Below are 27,512 nucleotides of genomic sequence, written 5' to 3'. Positions count from 1 at the left end.
CGTTTTTTTAGGAAATTATTGTTTTTCAGAAATCTTTGGGAAAATACATTTTCAGTTATTAAATACTGTTGTCAAAGTTGAGAAGCACGTTTTAAAACTTTTTTGGGTTAGATATCTGCAAACCCAAGGAACAAACTAATAAAGATTTATCACAAAATATGGAAATACTTAATTTCAAAAGAACAGCAGCACTACAAAAATAATTTATTATAATAATATATCGTGTTTCCTGAGTTGGCAAGCAGTCTAATGTCTAATTTTCGTATTTATCCACAAGGGGGCAGCATAGCAAAACCAAAGTAACCTCCATTCAGCCTGTTGTGTGTTTGAAAGTTTGTTACTCAGTGAAAGGCGTGAAATATGTATTTATTTTCATGTAATGTTTGATTAGTACACTTCAATGAAAATTATCAACCAAATGTATTTCATGCTCTATACTTTCATTTGTAGGCTACATGATGCCTATTCAAAATTTGTCCATAGTTTGTTTTGACTTGACAACACAAGCTCTAGGTTTGTTATTGAGGTCTGCAAAAGACAACGAGATAAGCATTCCATGCGCAGCACAGTATGATTTCCACTGTCAAATTCTCTTATCTCTCCATTTCAGACACCTGTACATGATGATCTGCTGCATTCCATTTACTTATGATAAATTCAACGATTTATACAGGTTTGCAGGGGGATTATGTAAAATTTGACCTCCATTGGTAAAGGACATGCAAAGAAATGCATCAAAACGGATTAAACGGTGTCTGCGTGAGATACTGGTCGATACTGTACGTTTTGAGTCATGCTCATGATTTTTAATGTGTAAAAATAGAAGTAGAACTTGTTTTTTAATACGTACCTTTTTCCTATTAAATATGGAAATGTGTCCACAATAAGGTCATGGAACTCTAAACTTTGCACTCATTACTTCTGAATCCATGTTAACCAGTAGCTTAGATCTTGACACACTGTGAGAGAGGTCTGTGTGTAATGAAGCTTAGAGTCGAATGGAGACGCCACAGTTCAGCAAACAGCCGCAAGGCAGGCATTTTTAGGCAGGCCTCAACAGAGGAGAGCTGATGTTGGTACGCCTTCAACCTTTGATTTTGCGCTTAATGCAGTGCTATAAATGTTCCACTAGCAAAGGCCTGTTTTTAAATGTAAATAGCTTAGCATGTATGATCGAGTCGAACTATTGTTGTGTGACTATAGATACCACTCACTTACTAAATAAAAAACACAATCTCCTTGGAGCACAAGACAATTTTCCATTCACTCCGGTGGTTTGGCTGTGAAGACACAGAATACTGTGTGATCAATGTTTGAAAAATATTGATACTGTATAAGATTTATTAAAAATACAATTTAATACAATTAAATCTGACCCTTTTATAAACCATCCTCGTATGTTTATTGTAAAAGCCGTGAATCTTTAAACCTGTCATATTCAATTCATGAATTAATCATAAACATTATTTCCATGTTGTTGATCACAGAAGCTTTGAGAATTAGACTCGGTTTAATATTCAGAAAAAGTGAAGAAAAAAGATCTTCAGTAAAAATAGCAAGAAAAAGGTTAAAGGGTTAGTGAGAGTAGACATAGATGGAGTGTGATACAAAGGTTGGGAGACAGAGCGAAAGAATGGAAGATGGAAAGAGTGAGAGATAGACTGAGAGAAAGAGAGAGATGAATGGTAAAGGTAATTAGCACAGCCTCCTGAGCGCCTGACAGCTCCGCCGTGCAGACAAATGATTTTTATCTGAAAGATCACCAACAGCAGCAGGAACTCCTGGCTTCAGGCCTCCCCTGCACCCTCCACATGTCCGCAGTCAGGCTTTGAACCCCTCTGTGGGTAAATATGTGTACATCATTACCAGAGCGTGGTATTCTATGATATCATCAAAACACAACCTTTGTGACACACCGCCAGCGTTTGTGTGGAAATTGTCCCACTCGAAAGAACATTATGCTCGGGTAAACGCATTTGTAATCAAGATGGAGTTGACACGTGCTGTGAAAAAGGAAAAAGCACCTCTCAGTGGGACTTTTATCATCCCAAAATCTCTTGGCACTGCATCCATCTTTGATGAGGCAGGGTGCTGATGCGCTCATCCATCCTGGGCATCCCGTGGGCTGTAGCTAAGGCGCTGACAGATTTATCTCCTAAGACAGATGTACTTTACATTCCCACACCCCTCCAGCTTTTTAACTTTCCACAGCTCCTGCGTTACTTTCTTTTCTCTGCATCTTGTAGCAGTAACGCAACCCTGGCTACTGACTCGTGCGGGAATTCATTTGGGGGCGAAGAGCATCTTGATAAACAAAAGTGAGTCTGTTGCGGAGAAATTAAACAACTGGATGAAGTGCTACTTTAAACATTTTTTATCTATTACACGCCCCAAAAGCACAGCGATGAGTGCTACACATCAATGCCCGTTCTTTGTTTTCATAACTCCCGCTTTGAAGAACCTGCCAATCCCTGTTTAAACACAATGAAAGAAAGACAATCCGTGTCCGTCATGTCTTAAAAGCCTGACCTGCAGACCAGGTGCAGTGCAGTATGACGTCACAAGCAACTACACATAGAAAACTTATGTGGGAAAAGTAAAGCAAACAAGTTGAGCTTTCAATTTTTCAACTTAAAATTGTATGTCTAGAACATATGAAACTTTGATGGAAGATGAATCATTGGGCCCTTTGACATGTAGAATAAAGTGTAAAATGTTTTTAGAAACATGAGGCTGTAACTTAATAGGCCACTCACAATTAGTGACAAATGGAAATCTATAACTTGCATGCTCAGACAATATACAAAGGTCACCTGTATTTGAATTTAAGAAAGATGTGCCCGAATCTAACCCATGGACTCATTTTCCATCACATTTACTCCTCTTTAATGTTCATTATTTTGTTACATCATTGTAGGATTAGTCAGAGGTTTTACTGCACATTTGCTCTTAAAGTTTTCATTGTTTCACTGGCGTTGCGTAAATTTGGTGGCAAAACATATTGGCCAAAGCGTCTCTGACGTGGGAGAATTTTGGCTGAATGGAGGATGGTTCAACTGGTGGGGCTTATTACATTGTGGGTGAAAAATCACACGGAAACCTGAACTTAATGCTTTCTTGAGTCACTTCCTCTCAGAGGAGAATAAAGGATGCCTCCCACAAAGAGACAGAGAGACAAGAAACCACCTCCACATCCGCAGCTGTACAAGCAAAGGGCACATTGCGGTATGTCATGAAACACAGATAACCTTTATAATAATAAAAATAAAAGAAACGGTAAAACCTATTAGACGCCCTTGGTCTGAGAGCAGTCCTTATCAAAAAACTGTTTTCAATACATGCAGTTTTAGGTTGAGAACTGGCATCCTAAAAAGTTGCGGAGGCTCTTAAAAAAAAGAACACATACCACGGGCCTTTTGTGTCGAAGAGAATGTCCTTTCACCCAACGCACCCCCTCGGTTCCATTTAGTTCCAGTTGTAGTAGGTCATGCCGTGAGAAGCAAAATAACTTCAGGAGGAATAAGAAAAGTGGCTTTTCTCAATAAAACTTTGTAACAACTGTCAACTTTTCACTTAAGTCGTAGTGGTTAGTAAAAAAGACTTTATACCTTCTATTGAGTTACTGCTGATAATAATCTTCACCAAAGCAAATCACAGCTTGTCAAAAAACAGTAAGAGAGAGAGAGAGAGAGAGAGAGAGAGAGAGAGAGAGAGAGAGAGAGAGAGAGAGAGAGAGAGAGAAGGAGAGAGAGAGGGAGGGGGGAGGATGAAATACACATATCTAAAAAAACAAAATTCATCATCAAATGCGAATAATCAACGTGGTATCATGCACTTGAATAACTGCATTCAAGTGTTCATCATTTCTTGTCACAGGGACCAATACAAAGGGGGCTGGACCGGCAGAATAAACTAAACACCTGCCGCAACAACACACAATAAACCGCAGACCTTCAACACGTATACGTGCGGCGTTTTGCTCTCGTGACAAGACGGTAGTTGCTGACGTTTTCTGTTTTGTATTCGAAGTTGTAAATGCGGGAGATATTGTCACGAAAAGTGTTGCATTTTATCTCTTGAGCTGCCCAGATAAGAACTTGAGAAATATCTGACCGGAATACAGGAATCGCGTGCGCAAACCGCAACTTTTTATCCCCGACTTTTCCGAATCACTGGCACGCCCCAAAAAGAGTGAATTCAAAAGACTAGAGCTGTAAAAGCTCTTACGTTTTTAATGAGAAGCTTTTGGACGGCTTTCTGTTTTAAAGCACGAGCGCTGTGTTTTGAGAGACGTGAAGGAATGTGAGGATAACATCTCACCTGCGCGTGGAAGTACCAACTACACCGAGAGACGATCAGCGAACGAGGTGAATATACAGTTTTTTTATTAAAGTGTATTATAATTCAACTTTATATATAGGTCAGAGATATATATATATTTAGGGAGGGCATTTTTAGCTAAATAGGATTTAGGGTAGCCTATAGAGTTGTGTGTTTTATGGTGACAATACCGTAGGGCACGTGAGCTGTAATTTTGCGTTAGCATGCGGAATTGTCATCCTGTAGTTAAGTGGTTTACATTTTGCATAAAAATACGTTAGTTAATGTTAGCTGACATTTCATTTAACAATGAAACCTTGTTTGTAGAAATAACATTGTAAATTAAAACAGTATATTTATACACATTGTATATGTATTTATAAAATATTATGAGGAAAACTACATGCTAACGTTACGTAATTTAGCTACTAACCATGTTGGCAATGTTGGCATTTTTCACTATTTCACTACCATAATTTGTTCTAGCCTATTTGTGCACACATTAACTATAATGTTCTATTTGTTTATTTGATTGTTTTATAGACCTACTCATTTTCTTAACTTCTGTCATTTGTATACACTATTTGTATAAAAAGAGAGAGATGATACTTTGTCATTTTGTCAGTAACAAAACGGGGGAAAACGGGCGCGCAGGGATTGGATTTAATGGACGTCATAGATTGCGCTTGAACATCTATAATTCATATACTGGCCATTCGGTAGAGAAGAACTAATACATAATACATGCTAACATGAAAGAATAACATTTTACACCTGTTTATATTCAGTATTAAAAACAGCAAATCTTTAGTGCTTTGTTTTTTTAAGGGAGAAAAAGGGATGCTTTTTATACACAAACGTTAAGAAAATGAGGTCTTTTACATTAATGCATTTGGCATAGATGTACATTGCATTGCATTTTCCTATACATTTTGTTTTCTAAGTATGTGCAATTGCCTGGGATCGAACCCGCGACCTTGCTCTTACCACTGAGCCACAGGAAAGCTTTACCAAAGTGTGTGTTGTAAGGTGTGCAGTTCAATGTGTTGAAGATGGGTAACGCATACAGTGATTTACAAAATGTCAACATATTTATCTGTCTGTCTGTTTGGATAGCTGTGTGTGTGTGTTTGAGAGAGAGGGAGTTGTGGCTTCACATATGAAACAGCTGGAACGGACATTTGAAGTGGTCCCCTATTTATGTTCATTTGATGATTATAGGAGGTTTGTGTAAGGGTTAAATTAAGGGGCAGGTTAAGGGTTCATGATTGAAGATCACTGCTTCTTGAGTTGTCCTAGTGAAACCAGCACATGCGTGGGTGTGTGTTCCTTACTTTCCCCTCCAACCAGTGCCAGAACCAACATGTAAAAACGCCCGAGTGACTGATGCTGAACATCTGAGGAAAAGAAGACATGGGACAGATCTGATCTTGCTCAGTATGCAAGACTCGTCAAGAGCCAATGAAACACTCTAAAAACATCAGAGAACTTTTGCATTCAGAATCAGAAAACAAGAGGCTTTCAGTTGGAACATGATATCAGTTATTTGTCGTTTTTTTCTCACAGACAAACATCTCTTTGCTCTCGTGGCTCCCAATTCAAACGCAGACAGCTTTGATCCCAGTCTGTCTTCTAGGTCCATGATACACATCTACATGAACATATAGAGATTACAATCTCCTCTTTCTCTCATCTCTCAGTTACCAACTTTTTCAGACAATCTACAAGCTCATTCTCCTTCTATCTCTCTTTGTGTCATCATGCAGTTTGGACATGTAGTACATTCCTGGACAAGCCTCTAGATGTGCTTTGAATATGAATTTGAACCAGTGACAGCTGGCAGAGACCGGACCTGGGCTTGTGTGTTGAGTGTGTGTGTGCGTGTATGAGTTTGTGGAAAAGGATTTAATGAGTTGCCTAGTGTCAAAACTTTTGCCTCCACATGTACTAGAACCAAAGCACACAAACAGCCGAAAGTTAACTTTAGCCAACACACAGGCTACACAGGTGCAGTGCCTGTAAATACAAATCAAAACGCAAGCTGGCGTCTGTCCCCATATAAGCTGTTTTAATCACGGGTCTCGTGCCTAAAGAACTCGTGGACTTGCAAATCCCCCAAATGCGAGGGTCTGCTGCGATGACATCACCCACATGCATCACTGACAAGCGGATGATGTCATAACCAGGAGCCTAGGATCAGTAACTGATGGAAACAGGTCTAAAAGAGGCAGCAGTTGCCGCCGGGACTCCAGCGAGATGTTTCAGGTTCTAACAGTGAGCAACGTGACGGGGCTTTGCTGCAGCTTGGGGGTGATTTGCCACCTTCAGCTTTTCCCAGGCACATGGCATTTCTAAGCTCTTTTTCATAATCACTGGTTTCTATCATTCCAACCCTCCTCCCCTAAACCAGTACACAGGTTACAAACCGCAGCTTAATCTGTTAACTCTCAAATCAATCCACGCAGTTGCTCAGGGTGATTGAAGACGATTAACAGCACCTGTTTTTCTTAAAATAAAATTGACACAATGTACCGTAAATGCTGGCCCCCTGATGCAGGACTGAAACTGGCTTTTTATGGGGGGGTTGTGGGAGAAGGTGTGACAGGCAGGGCTTTGCCCGGCCATTCAAACTGGAGGCTAAATATATGACATTGTAGTAAAAATGACAAGAGACCGTTGAGTTGTAGTCATGCATGTTTGTATTTGTTCATTTCACTGCCTGTGTAAATCAAACTCTGTCTTTGTGTATCTTTCTTTTCTGGAACTCTCCTTTTTTCTGTCGTCCTTTGTCATTTCAGCCTCTTTCTTTGTCTTAAACTGTGATGACTTTAGCCACTTTTTTCTCATCTTTAGTATGTCCTCAGATGTTTCTCTTTAAATGTTTAAGAGCAATAAATATAGAAACTATTAAAATACTACAAAGTAAGGACCTTGGAAATGAATGTAGATTGTACAGATAATATAATCTGGATCTTTCATATACAGGAAATATAAGCGAGATATTAAAGAGATCTTTGATTTTATTAACTTATGGGTTTCTTTCATTTGTGTTAGCAAACGTTTCCTGAAAAATATGGAAATTATGGAAGCTAGACTCTTTTTGCTGTGGGCTTTGTTTGTGTTTGACGTGGCTGGGACACATCGGCCCGCTCCCAGAGTGCACCTGGCGTTTAAAGGTAAGCACAAACTTTTGTTCATTACTTGTCTATGCATTCTCAAACATTCTGTCTCTTTATTTGTTCTATGCAAACACCTACATTTCCAAACACACACACACACACAAACACGCACACACACACAAATGTATGCAGAGATTCCTTTCAGTCAAAGCTTTTCTTGGCTGAAAACAAATGGTGGATGTTGTCATTAAGTTTGAGGTGGGGTATGCAGAATATTCCAAGACCCAGCAAATCCTTTACATTGTTTATTGTTTCAAATAGATTCAATGCTAATAGTAATATTTCTTATTTATCTCGATTTCATAAATTTTACATGAATTTTAGAATCAGATAGTGAGCCATCGGATATAAAATGAAATTTGGGGGTTAAATTATTGCAGTCAGTTTAGTGAATAATGATCACTAAATAAACTTAGTTTGAGGTGCTAAAGATTAAATTCCTACTTTTTTTCTTTTATTTAACAAACTGCAGAGACATCACAAAAAGTAAAAAGAGGAGCTGACACAGAACTTGTGTTTTTATGCAGTTTTGGGATATTCCCAGCATTCTCTTGATAATTGTACATCTTAAAATCATATAAGAGCTCTGAATCCAAGTCGTTTTATACAATTACAGTCATTGTCAATGTTAAGCTAACAGTCACCCATCTTTGATTCAAATACATGAAATCATCTTGCGCATACAAACACACACACACACACACAAACACACACACACAGCCCTCTAATTCAAAAAACTCTGGCAGGTAGAAAAAGGGTCTGCTTAACAACACACCGGTATGTAAACAGAAATTAAATGTGTGAATCAGATAAGAGGAACTCTCCCGTCTTACATTTCAATTGAATAACATGAAAGTGGAGTGGTGAATACTATGCTGCATAATCATCACCCCAAAGATGACAGAGGAGTCCTTCTCTCATATGTGCGCTATTATAACCCTGCACAGCGCTGTTTGGAAAGTGCTTTGTGATCGCAAGAAACGGTGAACCAGAAAATAAAGAGACCCATAACACAATACAAACAAACATTTTGGAATTGTTTGTGTTGTGCCAGCCGGACTATAAGTCCCACGATTTTAGCTTGTTAATTTCTTTGTGGCCTCATTCCTTGCCATGGTACGGTAACTTTGACCTTCATAGAGAAATACTCAAAATTATCATTGTGGCTTCTTCATTGAACATCCAAGTTATTAAGCAGTATTTTTCGACAATTCCTTTTTCCAAGAATTTACAAAGTACATCTTCATGCTGTTGTTATTAAATACTTCACTTTTGGTAGGCCTATTTACTTTGTGATAACTTGATGCATAGAATACAAATAGAAAGAATGTGACATGGTCTGATCATAATGTCTAACAATAATGTTTTTGTCGTTCATTAGCCATAGTATCATTGCCACATTACCAATAAATAGATGATCTTCTAATTTTTTTTAAACTTGCCTGCTACATTGAGAGAGGAATAGGTCAGTACCGGTGTGTACCGGGCCACACATCTCAAATAAGGCAATCATGTTTGATGCCCCAATTCCCCGCGACTCACAATATTAGGAGAATTCAATTGACCTCCCTGTTCTTCACAAACAATCCAATCATGATCTGGGTCGAAGGTGCCTTGAAGGAAATTCATAATGTGATTACCGGGATTCATGAGAAATAAACGCTGTTTCCTATATCAATCACCTCATGTTTCATATTGCTCATCGCCCGTGGCTCAAATTCCTCATGCTTGTGTCTTGATAAAATCTCATTGAAAAGATGACTGGGTTAAATTATATGCCTTCAGTAGTTGGGATATAACTGGTTATTGTCAGCTTTGTCTTTTCTTTCATCACCCATTGCTGTAATTCCGTTGAAACTCCGGATGGCCTTGGCTCTGATCCAGTTCATTTCTGCGGTCACATTCTCCTGAACTGCGATCAATGTACACGCCAGGAAAGATCATCCCTCTGCTATCAAACCCGCCGCCCCTCCTCCCCCAGCCCCGCCCTCTTCTCGACATCAAGAATAGTTGGACGGAAAAATCCACTTGTCTTGTTTGGCTCTCCATTTTTTTGCTGTTATCCGAGATGGATTGTTCTTTGTTTGCCACTGGGATGGTCTTTGTTTTGGAGGCGCCTGCCGAAGAGGGAAGGTCTTTGTGTAACTCTAGAAAGTGTACCCAAGTGGAGACTATGAGAACATAGCAAGGAACTGGCAGAAACTGCAAAAGAGGAACTTGATATTCTACAATGTAGACGTTTCCCTAATATGAATATGCATTGTGTCCCACTTGGATACTACACTTTTTGGCGAATTTAGATAATATGCATACAGAAAACTATGCACAGTGCACATACTGAACGATATACTACACAATTAGTACGGTAGTTCTGAAAATCCCTTTTTAAAATATATTTTTTTGTGCTATTTTTATTGTATAGCACAGTATGCAGGACTGGAAAGGACAGGGTTGAGAGAATGGAAAAGCATCTGGACCTCGAGACGGGAATCAAACATACGTCACGGGAAGTGCAATTGCACTATATGTAGGAGCGCCATGGGCTCTAATACCCAAATTAGTTTTTATTTCAATATCATTCAACATAAGCATGTCATTGGCTTCAGTCCACATTAAATAAAATGCTTAAATTGCTCTGAAATGGAAATTTCATGTTTATCCTTATATTGCTTTTACAGAATAAAAATGTAAACCCTAAAAAAGTCATATAATTTAAATTCAGATCAATGTTCAGATAAAATATTTCAATCTGAAATTATAGTCAGATAATCTTATAGCTATTTTATGAAAAATATATGTAATGGTCTCTTATTTCCAAGCCCCTATAGTAATAGCATGTTAAATTAATAAATGTAAATAATCAGAAAAATTATATAAAAATAAAATATTATTTATAGTATTAACTCAAATAAAGGTTACTATGCTAAAATGTATTGTTACTCTTCTTATTGTCCCTGTTGAATTTTCCAAAACACAACAAAGGCTTCCAAAGAACAATTCCGGTAGGATGTTGCATCACTTGACGTGACTCACCTTTGTACCAGTGTCTCTTGTCCCTGATTCAATTCAACCCTGGGCCGTCTCCACTTTGGTCCACAGCAGGTCTGGCAGCCATGGCGTGACCTGTGTTCTTTCCTGACGGTAAAGGAAAGACAGGGAAACTGGATTGTACACAAACCCTTCCCCTTTTGCCCACCCTGTTCCGTCTCTAACAGATATCCGATCATAAGGTTATTTTAGCACCCTCTCCATAGCATCCTGTAAACACATACTCCAACATAAATACGCTGTTAGAACATTCAAGTCGTCACCAAATGCCCACATTTCCTGTACCTAAATGTTTCCATGGGTGTGTACACATCCATATGAATGAGGGGTGATTAAGCTCATTCATTTGGACTGGCAGAGCATCCTTCATATGTCATTTTATAAAACAAGTTCTAATAGAAGAGTTCACTTGAAAATTGAATGTTGTTCCAATGATTTTCTTCTTCTGTGGAGTAGAAAAGATGCTAGGCAGCCGCATGATGCACTTTTTCGTATAACAAAACTGTGATCGGGTGTTTTTTTGCTGAAGTGTGCATTTAAGGCAGACACACTTTGTAATGTGAATGGCTTCAATATGCTCTCACAGTGAGACTGTATTTATCTACATGTGAATGTTCAGAACATTTAGAGCAAACGCCACCCTCTGGGTCAGCGCTTGAAATATTCAGGCCTCAAAAGCTCATCGGACACAATGAAAATGACTCAAGATCGTAACGCAATCTTTCATTTATTTCTGCTTGATATACACTGACTCATCTGATCTACAGTAATATTGCATCAGATGACTTAGAATTAAGCACACAATATCAAACTGTGTTGTGGGTCACAAAAAGGTGTTACAAAAAAACTTTGAATTACAGAGAGGACTTTAAGTTTTGTTTCTAGGCAAATTATTTATTTTATAAATGGATGTAATGACTATCTATTAATCAAACATCTAATCATAATCAGTATGGTTTTATAACAATCCAGACCCACATCCTGTTTAAAAAGAAGGCATAGCGAGTTACTAGATCACGATGTGGATGAATGAGCCTTTAATCTTCCACCTGCATTTTTATGAACTTTAATCCTTAAATTCGACTGTTAAATCATACCCTGCCAAACTGAAGTTCTGAGAATAGTCTGAGGAAAAGAAAAGCAATTGATCGTTTATGTGTTTGGTTTTGGTTGTTTTTTAAATCTACTCATGTAGATGAGGCACCTTTTACTTTTCCTTAATGTACTCAAATCTCTTTTATTATATTTACTGACCTTCCTATTTTCAAGTGCTGTTACTTACTGTAAAACATAGGAAAAAGAACACGCATAACATGGGTTTGATTAAAATAAACAACATTTTTATTGGCAAACAGTCTTTCTCTTGGGTTCTTTGTTATTTGTTGTTGACTTTTCTTAGTCATGCCTGTAAAAAAATGCTAACATATTTCATGACTCTAGAGTCTAAACTGTTAAACATTTACACAACATTAACTGCACTTCTTGCATCATGGGTCAATTCTTTGAAGACCAGTGTCAGCCTACAGTACTGTCTTATTAAACTGTTCATTTTATCAGAAGTGAACTAAACATTTTAACCTGATTTACACTGAATATTTCGCCCACACTTGAAAGTGTTTTCCAGCACTCAGGAAATGTTTCTGGAACTGTGTTAAGTGCAAAATGCTCCCACGAGCCTCCGACTCACGCTTCCTGGATGCTCATTTCCAGCTTCGAGGAGAACTCACTGAGGAGGGGCTGCCCACAACACGATTTTTAATTTTTAAAATTTCATCTAAATACTGTAGACTGTGTCCATAGAGCTTTGTTTACCCCGTATGAGTGCGATGTGACATTAGGTGAACAGCAGAGAGTCGTGAACGCCCCCTTTTGGTCTAGAGATAAAAAAAAATGTAGTTCTTTAGTTTAGTACATGTGTTAGTTCAGTTCTCCAGAGAATTTCACATTTCAGAGGTCGTTGGAAGATTTGAATACTGTACCAAAAGTAAGAACAAACAATACGCATAAGCGTGTAGTCGATGATTATTTATTTACGCTTCTGCAGAGACGGGAAACGGTTTGCTCGCTAAAGGGTGTAACATCATAAAACAGTTTTAATAATGTTTTAGGGATTTTTGTTCTTTATCACCAAAAAGTGTTATACACTGCAATCACGTACAAAAAGTGATTTAGTGTTAGGATTCACATTTAAAATTTCTTCTGATCGACCGCCTCCTTTTAAGAGACACGCCCCTCTCTGAAAATATTAAAAAAAATATTTTTCAGTGCTTTACACTCATGCATTAATGCTTAAATACTCCTAAAAGATTAAACATCTGTCCAAATATTATGGGATATCATTTCAAATATTTGTATATTATTATAAAAGCGGCCAATAATCTAAAATCAGCCAATATTGGTTGTAACACAGACACATCAGCTGTTATCTAGTTGCTTTTGATAACAAGAAACTTAAGCTTGTTAGTAGTACAGGCTCTAAGGTTTTTTACGGTGTTGCATTGCTGTGAAGACAAGTTCCTAGGTTGAAGTTAGATGCACGGCATTCACGATTATATGACTTGTTCTCTTTTGTATTTTTTTCCCAGAACTTATGGACACTCGCACCATAAGACCGTTCAGTTTCTCCTTCAACACCAGCGATTACCGGATCCTTCATGTGGATCAAGACCAGGGTCGTCTCTATCTGGGCAGCCGCGAGTATTTAGTCTCTCTGGACATGCAGAACATCAATAAAGAGCCTCTCATAGTAAGGGTTGATTCATTGTTCAACACAATTAAATACATAATACAAATCTTGTGTTAAAACCCAAAATGTGATTGACCGATGACCGCAGTGGAATGAAAGTGTCAGTGAATTCTTCTCATAGCGTGGTGGGTGTTTTATGTCTGTAGATCCACTGGCCGGCTCCGGCTCAGAGAAAAGGAGAATGTCAGATGACTGGAAAAGGCAGTCATGTGAGTTTACATGAGGTCTTTTCATCAGTTTATTAAATTAGTGGTTACCGAAACACTTAGAGAGCATAGGAGTTTACAATATACATCCAACAGGGATTTGTTTTTGCTGTGCTTTGCAGGGAGAGTGTGCAAACTTTGTGCGTCTGATTGAGCCGTGGAACAGAACTCACCTGTACACGTGTGGCACAGGGGCTTATAAACCCATCTGCACCTTCATCAACAGAGGCTGGAGAGCTGAGGTACACACATGTATACAAACAATTATAATGTGCTTGCATTAACTGCATTGCTCTGTGCATCACTAATATTCTTTTGTGCTTTCTTCAAAACTCAACAGGACTACCTCTTCAGGCTGGTTCCTGGTTATATGGACTCTGGAAAGGGAAAATGCTCTTATGATCCAAATCAGGACAATGTTGCAGTTCTGATTAGTAAGCACCTATAAATTAAAATGCCATGTCATATATTCTATATGTAGTTTTGTAGTTTCTTCATATATATGAAGAGTTCGGTTCCAAAATAAGAAAAAAAACATGTTTTTTATTATGTTATCATGTTTTTATTGGGTTCGTTAGTTGTATTGTTTAGTTATTATGGCTTGAATAAAAACAAACCATCTGCAGTTTTATTTATATTAATTGGAATGCACAATAAAAAAACATGATTTTGAAAAATAAACAAACAGTTCATTTTTATACCACCTCTTCTCCATCTAGATGGAAATCTTTACGCCGGGGCAGCCGTGGACTTCATGAGCACCGATCCGGGCATCTTTAGGACCATGGGGAGCCGGCCAGCTGTGAGATCTGAACAGTACGACTCTAAATGGCTCAATGGTAAATAACTTCTCTTCACATTTCCATTGGCAGATGTAATTCTAATTAGACTGAAAATAAATATTTGGTCAAGTAAATTAGTTCCTGACGAATATTATTTCTGTTTATTTTCTAGAACCTGTATTTGTTCGGATGCAACAGATTCCTGACAGCTCAGAGAGGAACGATGACAAACTCTATTTCTTCTTCCGAGAGAAGAGTCTGGATGCTGGGAGTGGAGCGAGTCCAAGTGTGGTTGCCAGAGTGGGCCGTGTGTGCCTGGTGAGAAACATCCGGCTGCACATCACATCCGGAACGGAGGAAATTCAGTTGATAAACAGTTTGTGTTTGTATCCTGTGTATTGACAGAATGATGAGGGTGGTCAGAAGTCTCTGGTAAACAAATGGACAACGTTTTTGAAGGCCAGACTGGTGTGCTCTGTAATGGGAGACGATGGAGTGGAAACTTTCTTTGATGAACTGAGTGAGCAATGTTTCCTTTTTTATGGTCATTTTTATTAAGATAAACACATTTATTAAGATAAACGCAACTAGTGTTAGCTATTGTAGGTTTTATCTGTCTGTCTTATCGATTTTCAAACAAGTATATACAATATCTATGCAAAACTTCCAAGTACCAAACTTAATCTACAACATTGTCCATTACTTATCTACTACAATTATATGAAAGAATGGCTGCATGGGTTTACTATATTCAGACCTTTAAGTAAAAATCAAAAATCATTTTCTCACTCTCAGATTGTTCCAAACCTGTATACATTTCTTTGTTCTGCCGAACACACAGGAATGTATTTGGAAGAATGTCAGATCTCATCCCTTGTTTACTGCCACAGTAGGGAAAATAAAGTCAATGGGTTGGATTTGACATTCCTCCAAATGTCTTCCTGTGTGTTCGGAAGAACAAAGAAATTAATACAGGTTTGGAACAATCTGAGAGTGAGTGATGACAGAATTTTAAGTTTTGGGTAAAGTATCTCTTTAAATTTATGTATGTATGCTCAGTATCACTGCGAATGAATGCATTGCAAATGTTGCTTGAAAACTCATCATTGACCAACTTTTGCATTGCTTTTCTCTTCTGCTTCAGGGGACGTGTTTATCCAACCCACCCAGGATGAAAAAAACCCTGTGGTCTATGCCGTCTTCTCGACTTCTGGGTACATACCTGCTTTTTCATTCATTTCCTCAAATGAACAGATAAAAAAAAATGTTTTTGCTCCTCTTGCATTCACTTTTTTATCCCTATTTATTTATATGTACACGGTTCATATATCTTCTCACTTTTTGGTTGTGGAATTTTAGAAGATGTTTTGCTGTTTCTGTATAATGATTTTACTCATCGGTGGATGTTTATTTTTTTGTCTTAGCTCTGTGTTTAAAGGTTCAGCAGTGTGTGTGTACTCCATGGCAGACATCAGAAATGTCTTTAATGGCCCATTCGCCCATAAACACGGACACAACTACCAATGGACAATGTATACAGGAAAGATTCCTTATCCAAGGCCTGGAACGGTGAGTTTATCTTGACTGAATTTATTTCTAAAAAGTCGTCAAACTTACATTAACACTTAATTTTGATTGTCTATTATTTCCGCATAAGTGTCCTGGAGGTACATTCACACCAGGTCTTCAGTCCACAAAAGAGTTCTCGGATGAAGCGGTAAACTTCATTCGTGCGCACCCCCTTATGTACCATCCTGTGTATCCCATTCACAAGCGCCCTCTGGTGGTGCGCTCAGGTGTGGACTACCGCTTTACTACTATTGCGGTGGACCAGGTGGATGCAGTGGATGGCCGCTATGAGGTTCTCTTTCTGGGAACAGGTAATGTTCAGATCAGTTTCAATCTCTTTCTGCTGTGAACTTTTCATCACTTTTAAATATGTGTCAGTGTTTGAATGAATTGCAGTGTTAAAATGAATCTCTCCCTTCACAGATCGTGGTACAGTCCAAAAAGTGATAGTCCTGCCCAAGGATCCCACCACAATGGAAGAGCTCACTTTAGAGGAAGTGGAAGTTTTCAGGGTAAATAAATAAAACATAATTATCAAAAATATCAAAGACCTGAATAGGTTAATGTTTTTTTATACATTTAATATTTTGTATTCCTTCTCTACAGACACCTGCTCCTGTTAAAACTATGCACATATCTGCCAAAAGGGTAAGAATAAAAAAATATATAGCTCTGAAATGTTATTAAAATATATAGATTTTGTCTTCCAGCTATAAAACAGCGATACAAAATAACCAATTGCAAACATACAATCCAACACAGTTGCTTTTTCTTTCTCTGCAGCAACAACTGTATGCATCTTCAGAGGTCGGTCTTACCCAAATGTCTTTGCATCGCTGTGGGGTGTATGGGAAGGCCTGTTCAGACTGCTGCCTGGCCAGAGACCCATACTGTGCCTGGGATGGAGACAACTGCTCTGCCTTTACACAAGCCACCAAAAGGTAAAAAAAAAGACTATCTAACACTAATAGATCTATTTAAATCCAGCTAAATGGTGGTTACTTTGAAGACACTAGAATATAACAATAAATATCTTGTATGTGACAGAGAAAGTTCTGGCATGAAACTCTAGATGGCGCAGTCCTAAAGTCTAAACCAATGTGACGTAATAACTTTATTACACTGCGCAGCTGATTGGTTCCTTCAGTATCAGCAGCCAATGAGCTTGCTGCTCTACGTTTATATCTTTGCTAGTGATTGTTGTAGCAGTGCAGCACTTTTCAGAAACCCTCCTCCATCCCCAGCGCCACTTGTATAGAGCTGCTACAAGGTGATCACGTGAGCTATGCGGGCTCTTTATGTCATCCAACAGCAATATGAAAGACTGACAGAATGCCAAGACACATGAAATCTGTGATACAAATCCAGGTCATCACATAAAAAATAGGACTTTTCCTAAATACATGTACAGATATTACAGTTGTATTGCTTAAAGTGAAAAGTGAATATGAACTTCATTATTTGAGATCTAAAAAAAAGGCAGATCACTTTTTATGTGAAACACTTTTTATACACTTTTTATAATAGAAACAATATTTTGATTTGAAATTTTGGGGAAAAATAGTGTTAGTAGTTCACAGAATTAAACAAAATGATAATTTGACCTTAACATATACCTATTAAAAGTAAATTAAGTAAAATGTTGAATTAGAATCTCTTTTTCCCACGGTTGTATACATTTGGAACACAATCAATAGATGAGTTTGTAGAGGAAGTTTTCGTAAGACTGCACAGTGTGATGTTGAGTAATGTTTCATAATCTAATTTAAGGAGAAGCAGAAGGCAGGATGTAAAGCATGGTGACCCTTTGCGTCAGTGCCGGGGATACAATGCCAAAGGTAACAACAAGAAATACAATGTGATTTTTCATCCTTATTGAACACATTTTTTTGATCAAGACAGTCAATGTACCCTGTTTACATCCTTTTTTAAATAGTGCAGGTAAATCAAAATAGTAAATATTATCATATCATAATATAGTAAATATAATCAGAATATAATCTTTTGCCCTGCATTTGAATTAACGTTTCACCAACATCTTCCATTTTACCTGTCATTTAGAGACAGTTTTTCATTAACCAATCAATTTCATGATCCAATATTAAATGGTGTCAATCAAATATACGTGCATGCAAACACAGACAACATGTAACTCAAGTCTCTTGTGTCCATTAGTGGAAAGGAGACTAAAAGAGAAAGTTCAGTTTGGTGTGGAGGGCAGCAGCACGTTTCTGGAGTGCTCACCACGCTCTCCACAAGCCACCATCAAATGGCTTTACCAAAAAGAGGGAAGACGAAAAATGGTATGATCACAACTTACTATGCCTTCTAAGATGTTTCAATACTATAAGTTTGAAAGTAAACTCATGCTAAACCAAGTGAACTACAGTAAGAGTTTTGTGTTTCGTTCCTACTAGCCAAAAGCCATACAAAGGCGTAGCGAATCAGCTAACGTCTTGTTTTCTACCCTCACAGCTGAATCGAGAAGGGGAAGTTCTCAAGACTCCACATGGCATTCTGATCAAATCTCTCACAAAAGCCGACGGAGGCCTCTACCACTGCTTGGCCACAGAAAATAACTTCAAACACACGCTGGCTCGCGTCTCCTTACGCATTTTAGACAGGGACATAGCGATAGCTCTGACCACCCCCGATGAAAACGAGGAGGCAACAAGGAGTCATCACAAACACCACCAACAGGAACCTGTACCTCCCACCCCAGCGAATCTCCTCGAGCCTGAACTGCGTCTGATTCAACAATACTGCCAGTCTTACTGGGAGCAGCTGACAGCCGCGGGGAGCTTGCAGGATTACTTTCCTAAACGCACAAGTCGTAGACACACAGAGGAACAGAAAGCTGGTGGAGGGTGAGAGTAAAAGAGAGCTATAATTTCATCATTCCCTTGTTCATTTATGTATGTATTGTTACGGCATTCACTTGATAAAATGACAGCCCGGCCCCAAACTCACACCATTGGTTGAGCTAATGTCACACGCTTAGTGCCAGTTTACATTTTGCGGGAGAACTAACATACAGCTTACTTATACCACGCGTTAACTGAGATAAGTATAAGTAGTAACATTAACACTTTACCCTAAAAATAAAAGTCAACAAAACAAAGCACCTTTAAAGAGGATATGACCTGACAAGCTTTACTTTATATTATCCTGTTTGCAAAAACAAAGCTAGCTAATATATTGTTAACTCACTCAGTCATTGGGCCTGTGCAATTTCTGATGTTCCATCTGGATTATGAAATTGAAAGTAATATATGTGTTTGTTTAAATGTAATATATATGGATTTTTGATGGGTTAGTAACGGCATTAAACATTTGCAAGAGCACTACCGTCCTTCATGTCCTGCGACTGTGGCTGTTTCTAACCATTTGTAATGTATATTTATTTGAAGTTGTAAATATTTTTATGGGACGAGCCTCGTTGGGATGCTGCGTACAGGGTGGAGGGCATTTTTGCATGATTGATATGTTGCGTTGCTGTTGTATTTATTTCAATGCATTTAAAATGACTGACACTGTTTAAGAAATGATTGTATGCTGTGCTGTTAGTATCATACTTTGGGTTGAGCAATCACATTACAAATACATAAACAAATGGTCATGAAGACCCACTCTGATTTTATCTAACACTGGAAACATCTTTAAACTTTGCACATTTGTGTCCTTTTTTAAAGGAAATGTCAAATAGCCCAGTTGTGAATTCAAATGTGCTGTCTTGCTACTAGATGTTGTCAGAAAAAAATGAATAAATACGCAGAATTTGAGAAAGGTAGACTCATTTGTAAATCACACTCAAATGAGAATGTTTACTGTACTTAATAAAACATCTAGTGACAAATTGTACATTTTAATAAGACAGTGTCATGTAAAGTGTACTGTACATTTCAGCAAGCAATCATATAATTCACAGTGACTTCTCCCTGAGCAGTTTCCTGGCGCTGCTTTATTTCATAACCTTCCGTGCTGCTGCTGTGTAGAACACAGAGACAGTTCTTCTTCTTGTGTTCTTTAAATATGTAAAGCTGCCCAGATACATTCGAAGTTGAACATTTCAGCCTTAATCCCACTCTTCCTCGTCATCAAATTCATCATCAAATTCATCGTCGTCATCTACAAGACATGGTAAAAGTTAGTAAACATTTTTGAAAATGTAAGGAAAATGCATAAAAGAAAGCACCATATTTACCTGAGGAGTGGATGGCTTTACTTCGCTTTTGCATGACCATCATGAGAGCTCCAACTATTCCCTCTCCTGAATCCGGTGCAGGTGAAGGAGGTTCAGCGTTGGCGGATACCTGTGAAGAGAAATTACATGAAGCATTAAGCAAACAATTGCTACATATTATAAGTACAATGTAAAAGTGTCCTTGACTCAAAGCAACTTCCTTTTCATTGTGACTTTAAATATTAAGTTGAACCAAATTGATTTCAAGAATCACTTGAATTTTAATTATTATAACTAACTATTTAACTTGAAAAATAGTTAAATGTGTTAAAATTAGTTAAAAGTAAAAATTTCTTAACAGAAATACTGAGCACATCGTTTTTTTTACAGTGAAGGCTTTTATTTTGATAGCTACAAACAGCAACATCTTTCAGTTTTATACATTCAGACTCTACGGAAGATTCTTCACAGTGATATGAGGAACCATTTATGCCTTCCACAGTATGACTAATATTGCCTTCACATACTCTCTAAATTATCAGAAAAATATATATCAGAAGACTCCCTCTGATGTCACATTTCCCACTGGGAAGTTGGGAAATACCCCAACAAAATTGTTTAACAATCAACTCACCTTTTTGAGTTTCAGCCCTCCTTGTATCTGTGTAAGTAAAGCCCCTCTACCACCACTTGATTCTGAAGGAGGCGTAGCCGTTCTTCCAGATGAAGAAGTGTTGCTTCCGAAGTTCACTGGAGGCAGGGCAGCCGGAGGAGGTGGAGGTGGTGGTGGAGGTGCACCACCTGAACTGGGTTTGGCTGAGGTTGGAGGAGGAGGAGGAGGAGTGTAATTCTGCTGATTGCTCCTTGGAGGAAACTTGGGATGAGATGGAGGTGCGTCAACAAAGTCGTCAGGTGAAGGAGGGGGAAACGACTCAAAGGGTGGTGGAGGGAAAAAATCAGATGGTGGAGGGGGTAATGACATGTCAAACTCTGGTGGAGTTGCCAAATATCCACTACTGTCTCTTGAAGGTGGGGGTACAGGTCCGCTCCTCACTCCCGGGGGCATCGGCGGAATAGATGGAGCAGCGGGTCGCACAGTGCTACCTCTCCTATCAGCCACTTGAGGTACAGATTTTCTTCCTTGAACTGGAGTTAAAGACTCTCTACGTTGGCCTGGAGGTGGAGGGAGAGATTCTGTCCTACCTTTGGGTGGTGGGGGTAAGGGTGCACTGCGCAGCCCTGGGGGCTGAGGCAAGGGCCCGTTCCGGCCTCCCCCAGGAACGGGAGGTAGGGGACCTAGCGTTGCAGACCGTGCACCCCGCGACTCCGGGGCTTGCGGTGATGGAACTGCTGGTGGATTCCCGGTGTGACCTCTTGAAGGAGTAGGCGGAATGGAACCACGTGTGGACGATGGAAAAGAGCTCTGACCTGGGACAGGTGGTAGGGATCGACCTTGAGAGGGATGGGGGGCAGTGGAGAACCCAGCAGGCACTTGGGGGAGAGAACCTCGATGACCTTGGTGTCCTGGAGGGTGAGTGGTCTCTAAACAAATCGTGAACTGTTAGCTTGAAGTTGAACAGGATGAAACAAATGTGTGATTTTGATCCGGGTACATGAAAATATTTACCCTGCTGGTTCACTTCTTTTTTAACAGCCTCCATTCCACCTGAGCGTTCAATGACATCATAGATAAGTTGAGAGGTTTCAGAATCGTCCAAATCTGCGTCGCTGATCCCAGCGCAGGATAGAAGTTTCTTCAGGTCTGGGTCCATGGTGTTGCCACCCATGCCAAGGTGAGTAACATGCCTAAAGTCAATACGGAATAAAACCATTTAAAAGAGGTTTGTAAAACAGGATCTCAAAGGCCACTGTAAGGACTCACGTGAAACCACTGGGTGCTCCAATATCCCCCTTAATAAATTTAGGTCCTTTCTTCTTTTTCTTTTCCTTTTCTTTCTTCTCTTTTTTTGATTTGGTAGGAGCGATTCGGTTTGGGACATTGATAGGCACCGTTGGAGTCATGGTAGGTGTGGTAGGTGTGCCAAAGCCTGTCATTAAAAGACAAACTGCATTTATTCTGCAAACCGATAAATGCTGCTTTATAACAGCACAGGACAGAAAAAGTTGAGTTTGTTTGCAGAACAAAAGTTTGGTTGAATGGCCACATGACTAGTACACTTCGGTTATCACCAGACAAGCACAATTCCATTGTTAAAAGTGACCCGACTAACCATTAGGTGGAGGAAGTGGTGGGAATGATCCACGATCTAAGAATATAAAAATATTTCATTGATTTGCAACATGCACTTCATTCGGACTGAAAATAACCAACTGATACTGAATGAAGGTGGTGTTGTTAGATATCACTCACCTCTAGAATCAGATCCTTTTCTCTGATGTTTCTCTGAAAGTTTTAAAAGGGAAACGTTATGCATAGCTGGGATTTAAGTAGTTTAAAGTATTAAAGTGCTTTGACAGACAAACAAAGAAAACACGAGAACATTTATTTCTGAATACCAAAGCGACAGTTTCTCTGGCTGATCTTTTCCTCCACGACAGAAAAGAAACATTCAGCCTCAGTAACATCTGCAAAATTTAACCCCACTTGGCAATCCTGGGGAGAGATGAAATATCTTTATTTCAAGCCACGACACAAAACTAAATGCACTGAGGAATCCATAGTAAAGTAGAGGATAGTATTAGATCATTTATATATATACGTTTTTTTTTTACCGGAAAAAACGTAATCTCAATTTAAATTAAAATGTGCAAAAAAGTTCATATTGAAAGATCATAAAATTAATAAATGAAACTAAGTTACATATTTCTGGATCTATATTTGCTCACGCATCAGAATGACTGTGCTTCTGATAAAGTCTGTCAAGGGATTTAAATAAAATGTGACCATGGACAACAAAACCAGTCTTATGGGTACATTTTTCGAAATTGAGATCTTACACAATCTGAAAGCTGCATTAATAAGCTTTCTACTGATGTATGAGTTGTTAGAATAAGACAATATCTGGCTGAGATACAACCGTTTAAAACTCAGGAGTCCAGAAAAATCTAAATATTGAGAAAATTGCCTTTAAATTATTAATCAGGGGCACTGTGGCAGGCCACCCATTCACAAAAATTAAGTTTTTATATATTTTAGGTAGGAAATGTCCGAAATATCTTCAAGGAACATGATCTTTACTTAATATCCTAATGATTTTTGGCATAAAATAAAAATCGATAATTTCGACCAATACAATGTATTTTTGTCTTTTACTAAAAATGTTCCAGTGCCACTTAAGATGGTTTTGTGATCCAGGGTAAAAAATATGATAGATTATGTAATAAAAAATAAATTTGAAAAAATCTTGAACGATCAGGGGCTAAACTGGGTATCCACAATGCCTCATTATGCATGAATAGGCTTTATTTTATTCGCTATCCAGAATGCATTGCTCTGTGGCTGTTCTAAACAAATGCATACTGTAAATAAAAGTGTCGGCAAAGTTTTCATTTGTGTAAAAAAATAATCAGTATCGCACAAAAGCATAAACGTCTCTCTGAATATATCTGTCTATCAGCAATGCGGACTGAAGGGGAGGGGTGTCTTCAAAGTTAGTGGATTGCAAAATAAATATTTGACATACAAAACAGCACCAAACCGAGGACAATGAAATGACGAATAGTAAATGCATACAATTATTTAAAGACATTTAAGACACTTGCATTAAATCAACAGTTGTATTATCAAAAATGAAGATGAAATGGCAGACATTCTGGTTGTAGCGAAATGAGGAAGTTCTATCACTACAGTCAAATAACAGGAAAGAGAAATAAAAACTTCTCCAACACAAGACAACATGTTAGTATTTGGTTTTGTGGGCATATGTCAAAAACCACTAAACCAAATGATAGTAGCTAAGCATTAGAGGCACATGTGGAATCAATCCTTTTTTCCATGTACAAAATATAAAGAAATACTCACATCTCCAGGAAAAGTGTGAAAAAATGGTTTGGCCCTTTGATACATAAGTTGATTATATATTTCCTGTTCCCAGACCAGCTTCTCTGCCTGAGGGGAAGAAACAGATCTGAGGTCAAGAGTTTGCAGAACTACATGGAAAATAGATAGAATACTCATTATTTTCTAGTCTGTACATATATAAATACACAATTCACAATAAATGCTGACATGATATTTTTTGTGTCAAGGGTTTTATTTTCATGCCCACATAATGTGCAATAATGATTCAAGTTAAAATATAACAAGTTATAAAAATTGTTGTTTGAACCTTGAGGTCATAGAGGCGAATAAAAAATGAGCGCAGAGGGCTGTCCTTCACGAAACAAACCACTCCAGATTGCTGTGGGGTCCAGCAGATCGGGTCGCTCGGCAGGGCCATGAGCAGCTGCACAACAGCAGAAGACAAAGACTGGGGACAAAACCAAAAATAAGAGAAGTAACCAATGATGCGTGATGATGTATGGAACATGTATGGTTCAAATTTTAACCTAAAGAGCGCTCATCGCGTATTCAAAGTCCATTCTTTGGTGTTCAAGCGTTGAGTTAAAGCTAGCAGATTTAAGTTTGTGAGGGATGTCTATTAGACTGTGACAGGAAATGCCTTTAAGCAACTTCCCCTCTCAAACCCCTCTGTGATCACAGCTCAAGCTGCATGTGACGGACAACTTCACACCTTGTCTTCCTTTAATCACATAACTTTCACTGTGCAGCCAAGCAGCCCCTCGAACAGACACAAAATGGCTGTTTCTTTACTGTTCGGTGTACAGCACAGGACTAAAATGTGTGTGTTTTTGTGGAATACGCAGTTAAAATTATGCAATCGTGTAATCAGTAGACTTAAGGCGAACAGATATCTGTATGTCGGGTGTTAAACTTCGGCAGTTGCTTTAGATTAAAGCATCAGATAAATAAACATTAGTGTCAATATTAAGAAAACAGGCACCAGACAGCGGGATCCAGTCCTGAAAGTCTCAAAGAAAAATGACATAAGGAAGCAGAAATATACAACTCAAAATAGAAGCGAGAAACACTTACAGTAGCCATGCTGACTGGTTTACCTTCACCTTTCTTTAGCTATAGGTTGTCTTACATGTGGCTGGATTATTTGAATAAATCAAAGCAATAAGCCTCAATAAACAGAGGGTTAAAATGCATCTTTTAATAGCAACGGCTGTGGTGGCAAAACTTGAAGCATGCCTTAAACCCCATTAGCTGTTATAAAATGCACTTGTAACCCACTGCTTCGCAGGGCTTATTGCTTATATAAAACGATTATTCCATATGCATAGCAAGGTTTCATAAAAAATGTGATATTTAGGCTCTGTAATGCAGTCAGGGATATTAAATCGGGGTATTTTATAACGGCTTAGAACTCGGCTCAACCAAACGGAATCAAGGACCAGAACTGACCGTTTTATAATATGTTTTAGAGAAGAACACACTGTTCACACAATATTATTTGACGTGGCCTTTTTCCACGTCAGTCAATTGGAAGAAAAATCTTAAAGGGGTAGTTTACCCAAAAATGAAAATTTGATATCATTTTATTCCCCCATCACGTTGTTCAATACTAATATCGCTCTTTCTTCTATAGAACAGAAGATATAATGGTAAAACAATGTCTCTGTTTTTTGTGTCCATACAATGGAAGTCAATGGGGACAAGAGCTGTTTGGATACCACGTTCTGCAAAATAACATGTTTTGTGTTCCGCCGAAAGTCCTACAGGTTTGGAATGACATGAGAGTGAGTAAATAATGAGCAAATGTTACATTTTTGGATGAGCTATCACTTTAAATGGCAAAAGGGGGTGAGTTCAAAGACAGTAAAGAAAAGTGGTGTCCAAAAACTTCAACGTTGTACTTCTTTATTCGAGGCAAATTAGGGGAAAACCAACTGACAGAGACCTATATTCAGATCATAACCCGGATGATCATCTCAATATTATGTCAAAATATACGAAATACTAAAACTATTTTTAATCAAACGTTTCACTTAAACCGTCTTTTAATTTGTAATATTTTTTGAAATTTTTCTAAATAAAAGCATTTGTACATCCAATTTTGTATAATATTATATCCATTTACATGTCTAATTATTTTCATTTTGCTTGTAAATTCACAAAAGACCCGATGATACAGTACTTACAGTTAAGTGAACAGAATAAAATTTCAGTAGCATGCGTTTAGGCCTTTTTAACCTTTTCAGAGTTAAAATTGTGAATTTCACCCATCCTCCTTCGACCTGCTCCCACTGCCCCCCTGAACCTACCTGACACCTCCTGCCCAGCAGATCCTCCAGCTTCTCATTCTCCAGTGGACTGAGCAGAGAGCTGCCTGTAATCTCCTGACCTTTCTTATTTCCTCGCTTCATGGCCTCTAATGCACAGATCAAATCTTTCAAAAGTTACACTCGAAGATAGACAACGCCGCGGAGAAAAATAACGAGAGATCTCCGGTGATCTACAGATGACTTGACTGAATGGCAAGCATCGAGTTTCTCTTCCTAGTTCTTAGTCGCACCATCAGCAGACAAAAGGTTTTCACAGGAAATGGACAACCACACTTTTTTTTTCTTTTCTATTTTCATTCTGTTGCCTTGTTGTCAGCGTGACATGCTGCTGTATGTTCATGTTGCTTTGAGCGGAAGTCCCCTTAGGTCCGCCCCTATTGCAATAGTCAAACCATCAAACCACTCATACTGTCTACAACTACACAACTGCAGAAAATTTCAACTTGTGTCGGTCAGTATCTGTCTCAGGTTCTCTAACATCTAATAACAATTGTAGAAGAAAACAAAACAATAACTGAGGAAGCATCAGTGACATTTTGAAAGAAGAACAGTTGAGTGGGCTCAAAATATACTGGCAACGTAATGCAAGCTGCTCTCATAAGCTAAATGTTTCTGTTTGAGCTATTATACAAGATACCAGATCATGGGTTTGATTAAAAAATCCTGCAAGACCATGTACCTCTTAAAAAGGTCACAACATGAAAGTTTATGCTTTTATAATAATGCAACAAACACATGGGCCCTCAACACAACAGCCTACATCGATCTGTCACACAAACAGTGAAAATCAATATACACATCAATAAAATACAAAGATGAGCTCAGAGCAACATTACAAAAACAACAAAGATGTTATTTATTCATGCTTATGCATGCTGACATATCACAAAGCAGTAAAATGGACATTCTTCACCATGACCGGACTGCTGATAGCTGTCACTTCTACTCCCAACCACAAGAGGTCTCCCTCATCTGAGTTCTAACTTCCTGTTTCCAGCCAAACTTGTTTAACATTAGTTGACATATCCTTATTGTGAATATATTTGTTTATCGTCTCTAGGTGTTGTTGTCAATGTTTGTGGTTAGTTTAACTAACCTTATGCCCCTTTCGTTTTTTTTTGCACTTTTTGTTTCCACTTTTGTGAGTTGCCTCTGCCTTTCTTTTCC

At 38.4% G+C, this 27,512-nt stretch overlaps 2 protein-coding genes across 2 annotated transcripts; one reads left to right on the top strand and one right to left on the bottom strand.

Annotated features, from left to right (window-relative positions):
- The first annotated feature begins 3,827 nt into the window (after positions 1-3,827).
- On the top strand, positions 3,828-19,557 carry sema3ga (sema domain, immunoglobulin domain (Ig), short basic domain, secreted, (semaphorin) 3Ga). The gene is made up of 18 exons (XM_056773261.1): positions 3,828-4,367; positions 7,375-7,496; positions 13,133-13,293; positions 13,440-13,502; positions 13,622-13,741; positions 13,840-13,933; positions 14,219-14,338; positions 14,454-14,599; positions 14,687-14,801; positions 15,426-15,495; positions 15,706-15,850; positions 15,939-16,161; positions 16,274-16,362; positions 16,457-16,498; positions 16,634-16,791; positions 17,621-17,688; positions 18,026-18,153; positions 18,326-19,557. Exons 2-18 carry the CDS (start codon positions 7,394-7,396, stop codon positions 18,719-18,721), a joined length of 2,241 nt encoding a protein of 746 aa, XP_056629239.1. The 5' UTR covers positions 3,828-4,367; positions 7,375-7,393; the 3' UTR covers positions 18,722-19,557.
- A 236-nt stretch (positions 19,558-19,793) lies between these two features.
- wasa (WASP actin nucleation promoting factor a) lies at positions 19,794-26,694 on the bottom strand. The gene is made up of 11 exons (XM_056773277.1): positions 26,325-26,694; positions 24,323-24,463; positions 24,016-24,102; positions 22,551-22,647; positions 22,405-22,437; positions 22,265-22,300; positions 21,916-22,081; positions 21,661-21,839; positions 20,668-21,575; positions 20,055-20,163; positions 19,794-19,978 (listed from the first exon to the last, which is right to left on the bottom strand). The coding sequence occupies exons 1-11, from the start codon at positions 26,424-26,426 to the stop codon at positions 19,926-19,928; spliced, it is 1,911 nt and encodes a 636-aa protein (XP_056629255.1). The 5' UTR covers positions 26,427-26,694; the 3' UTR covers positions 19,794-19,925.
- Between the last annotated feature and the right edge of the window lie 818 nt (positions 26,695-27,512).

This window comes from Triplophysa dalaica, chromosome 18 (assembly GCF_015846415.1).
Source record: "Triplophysa dalaica isolate WHDGS20190420 chromosome 18, ASM1584641v1, whole genome shotgun sequence".
Lineage (NCBI taxonomy): Eukaryota > Metazoa > Chordata > Actinopteri > Cypriniformes > Nemacheilidae > Triplophysa > Triplophysa dalaica.
This window is presented reverse-complemented; position numbering and strand designations above follow the sequence as displayed.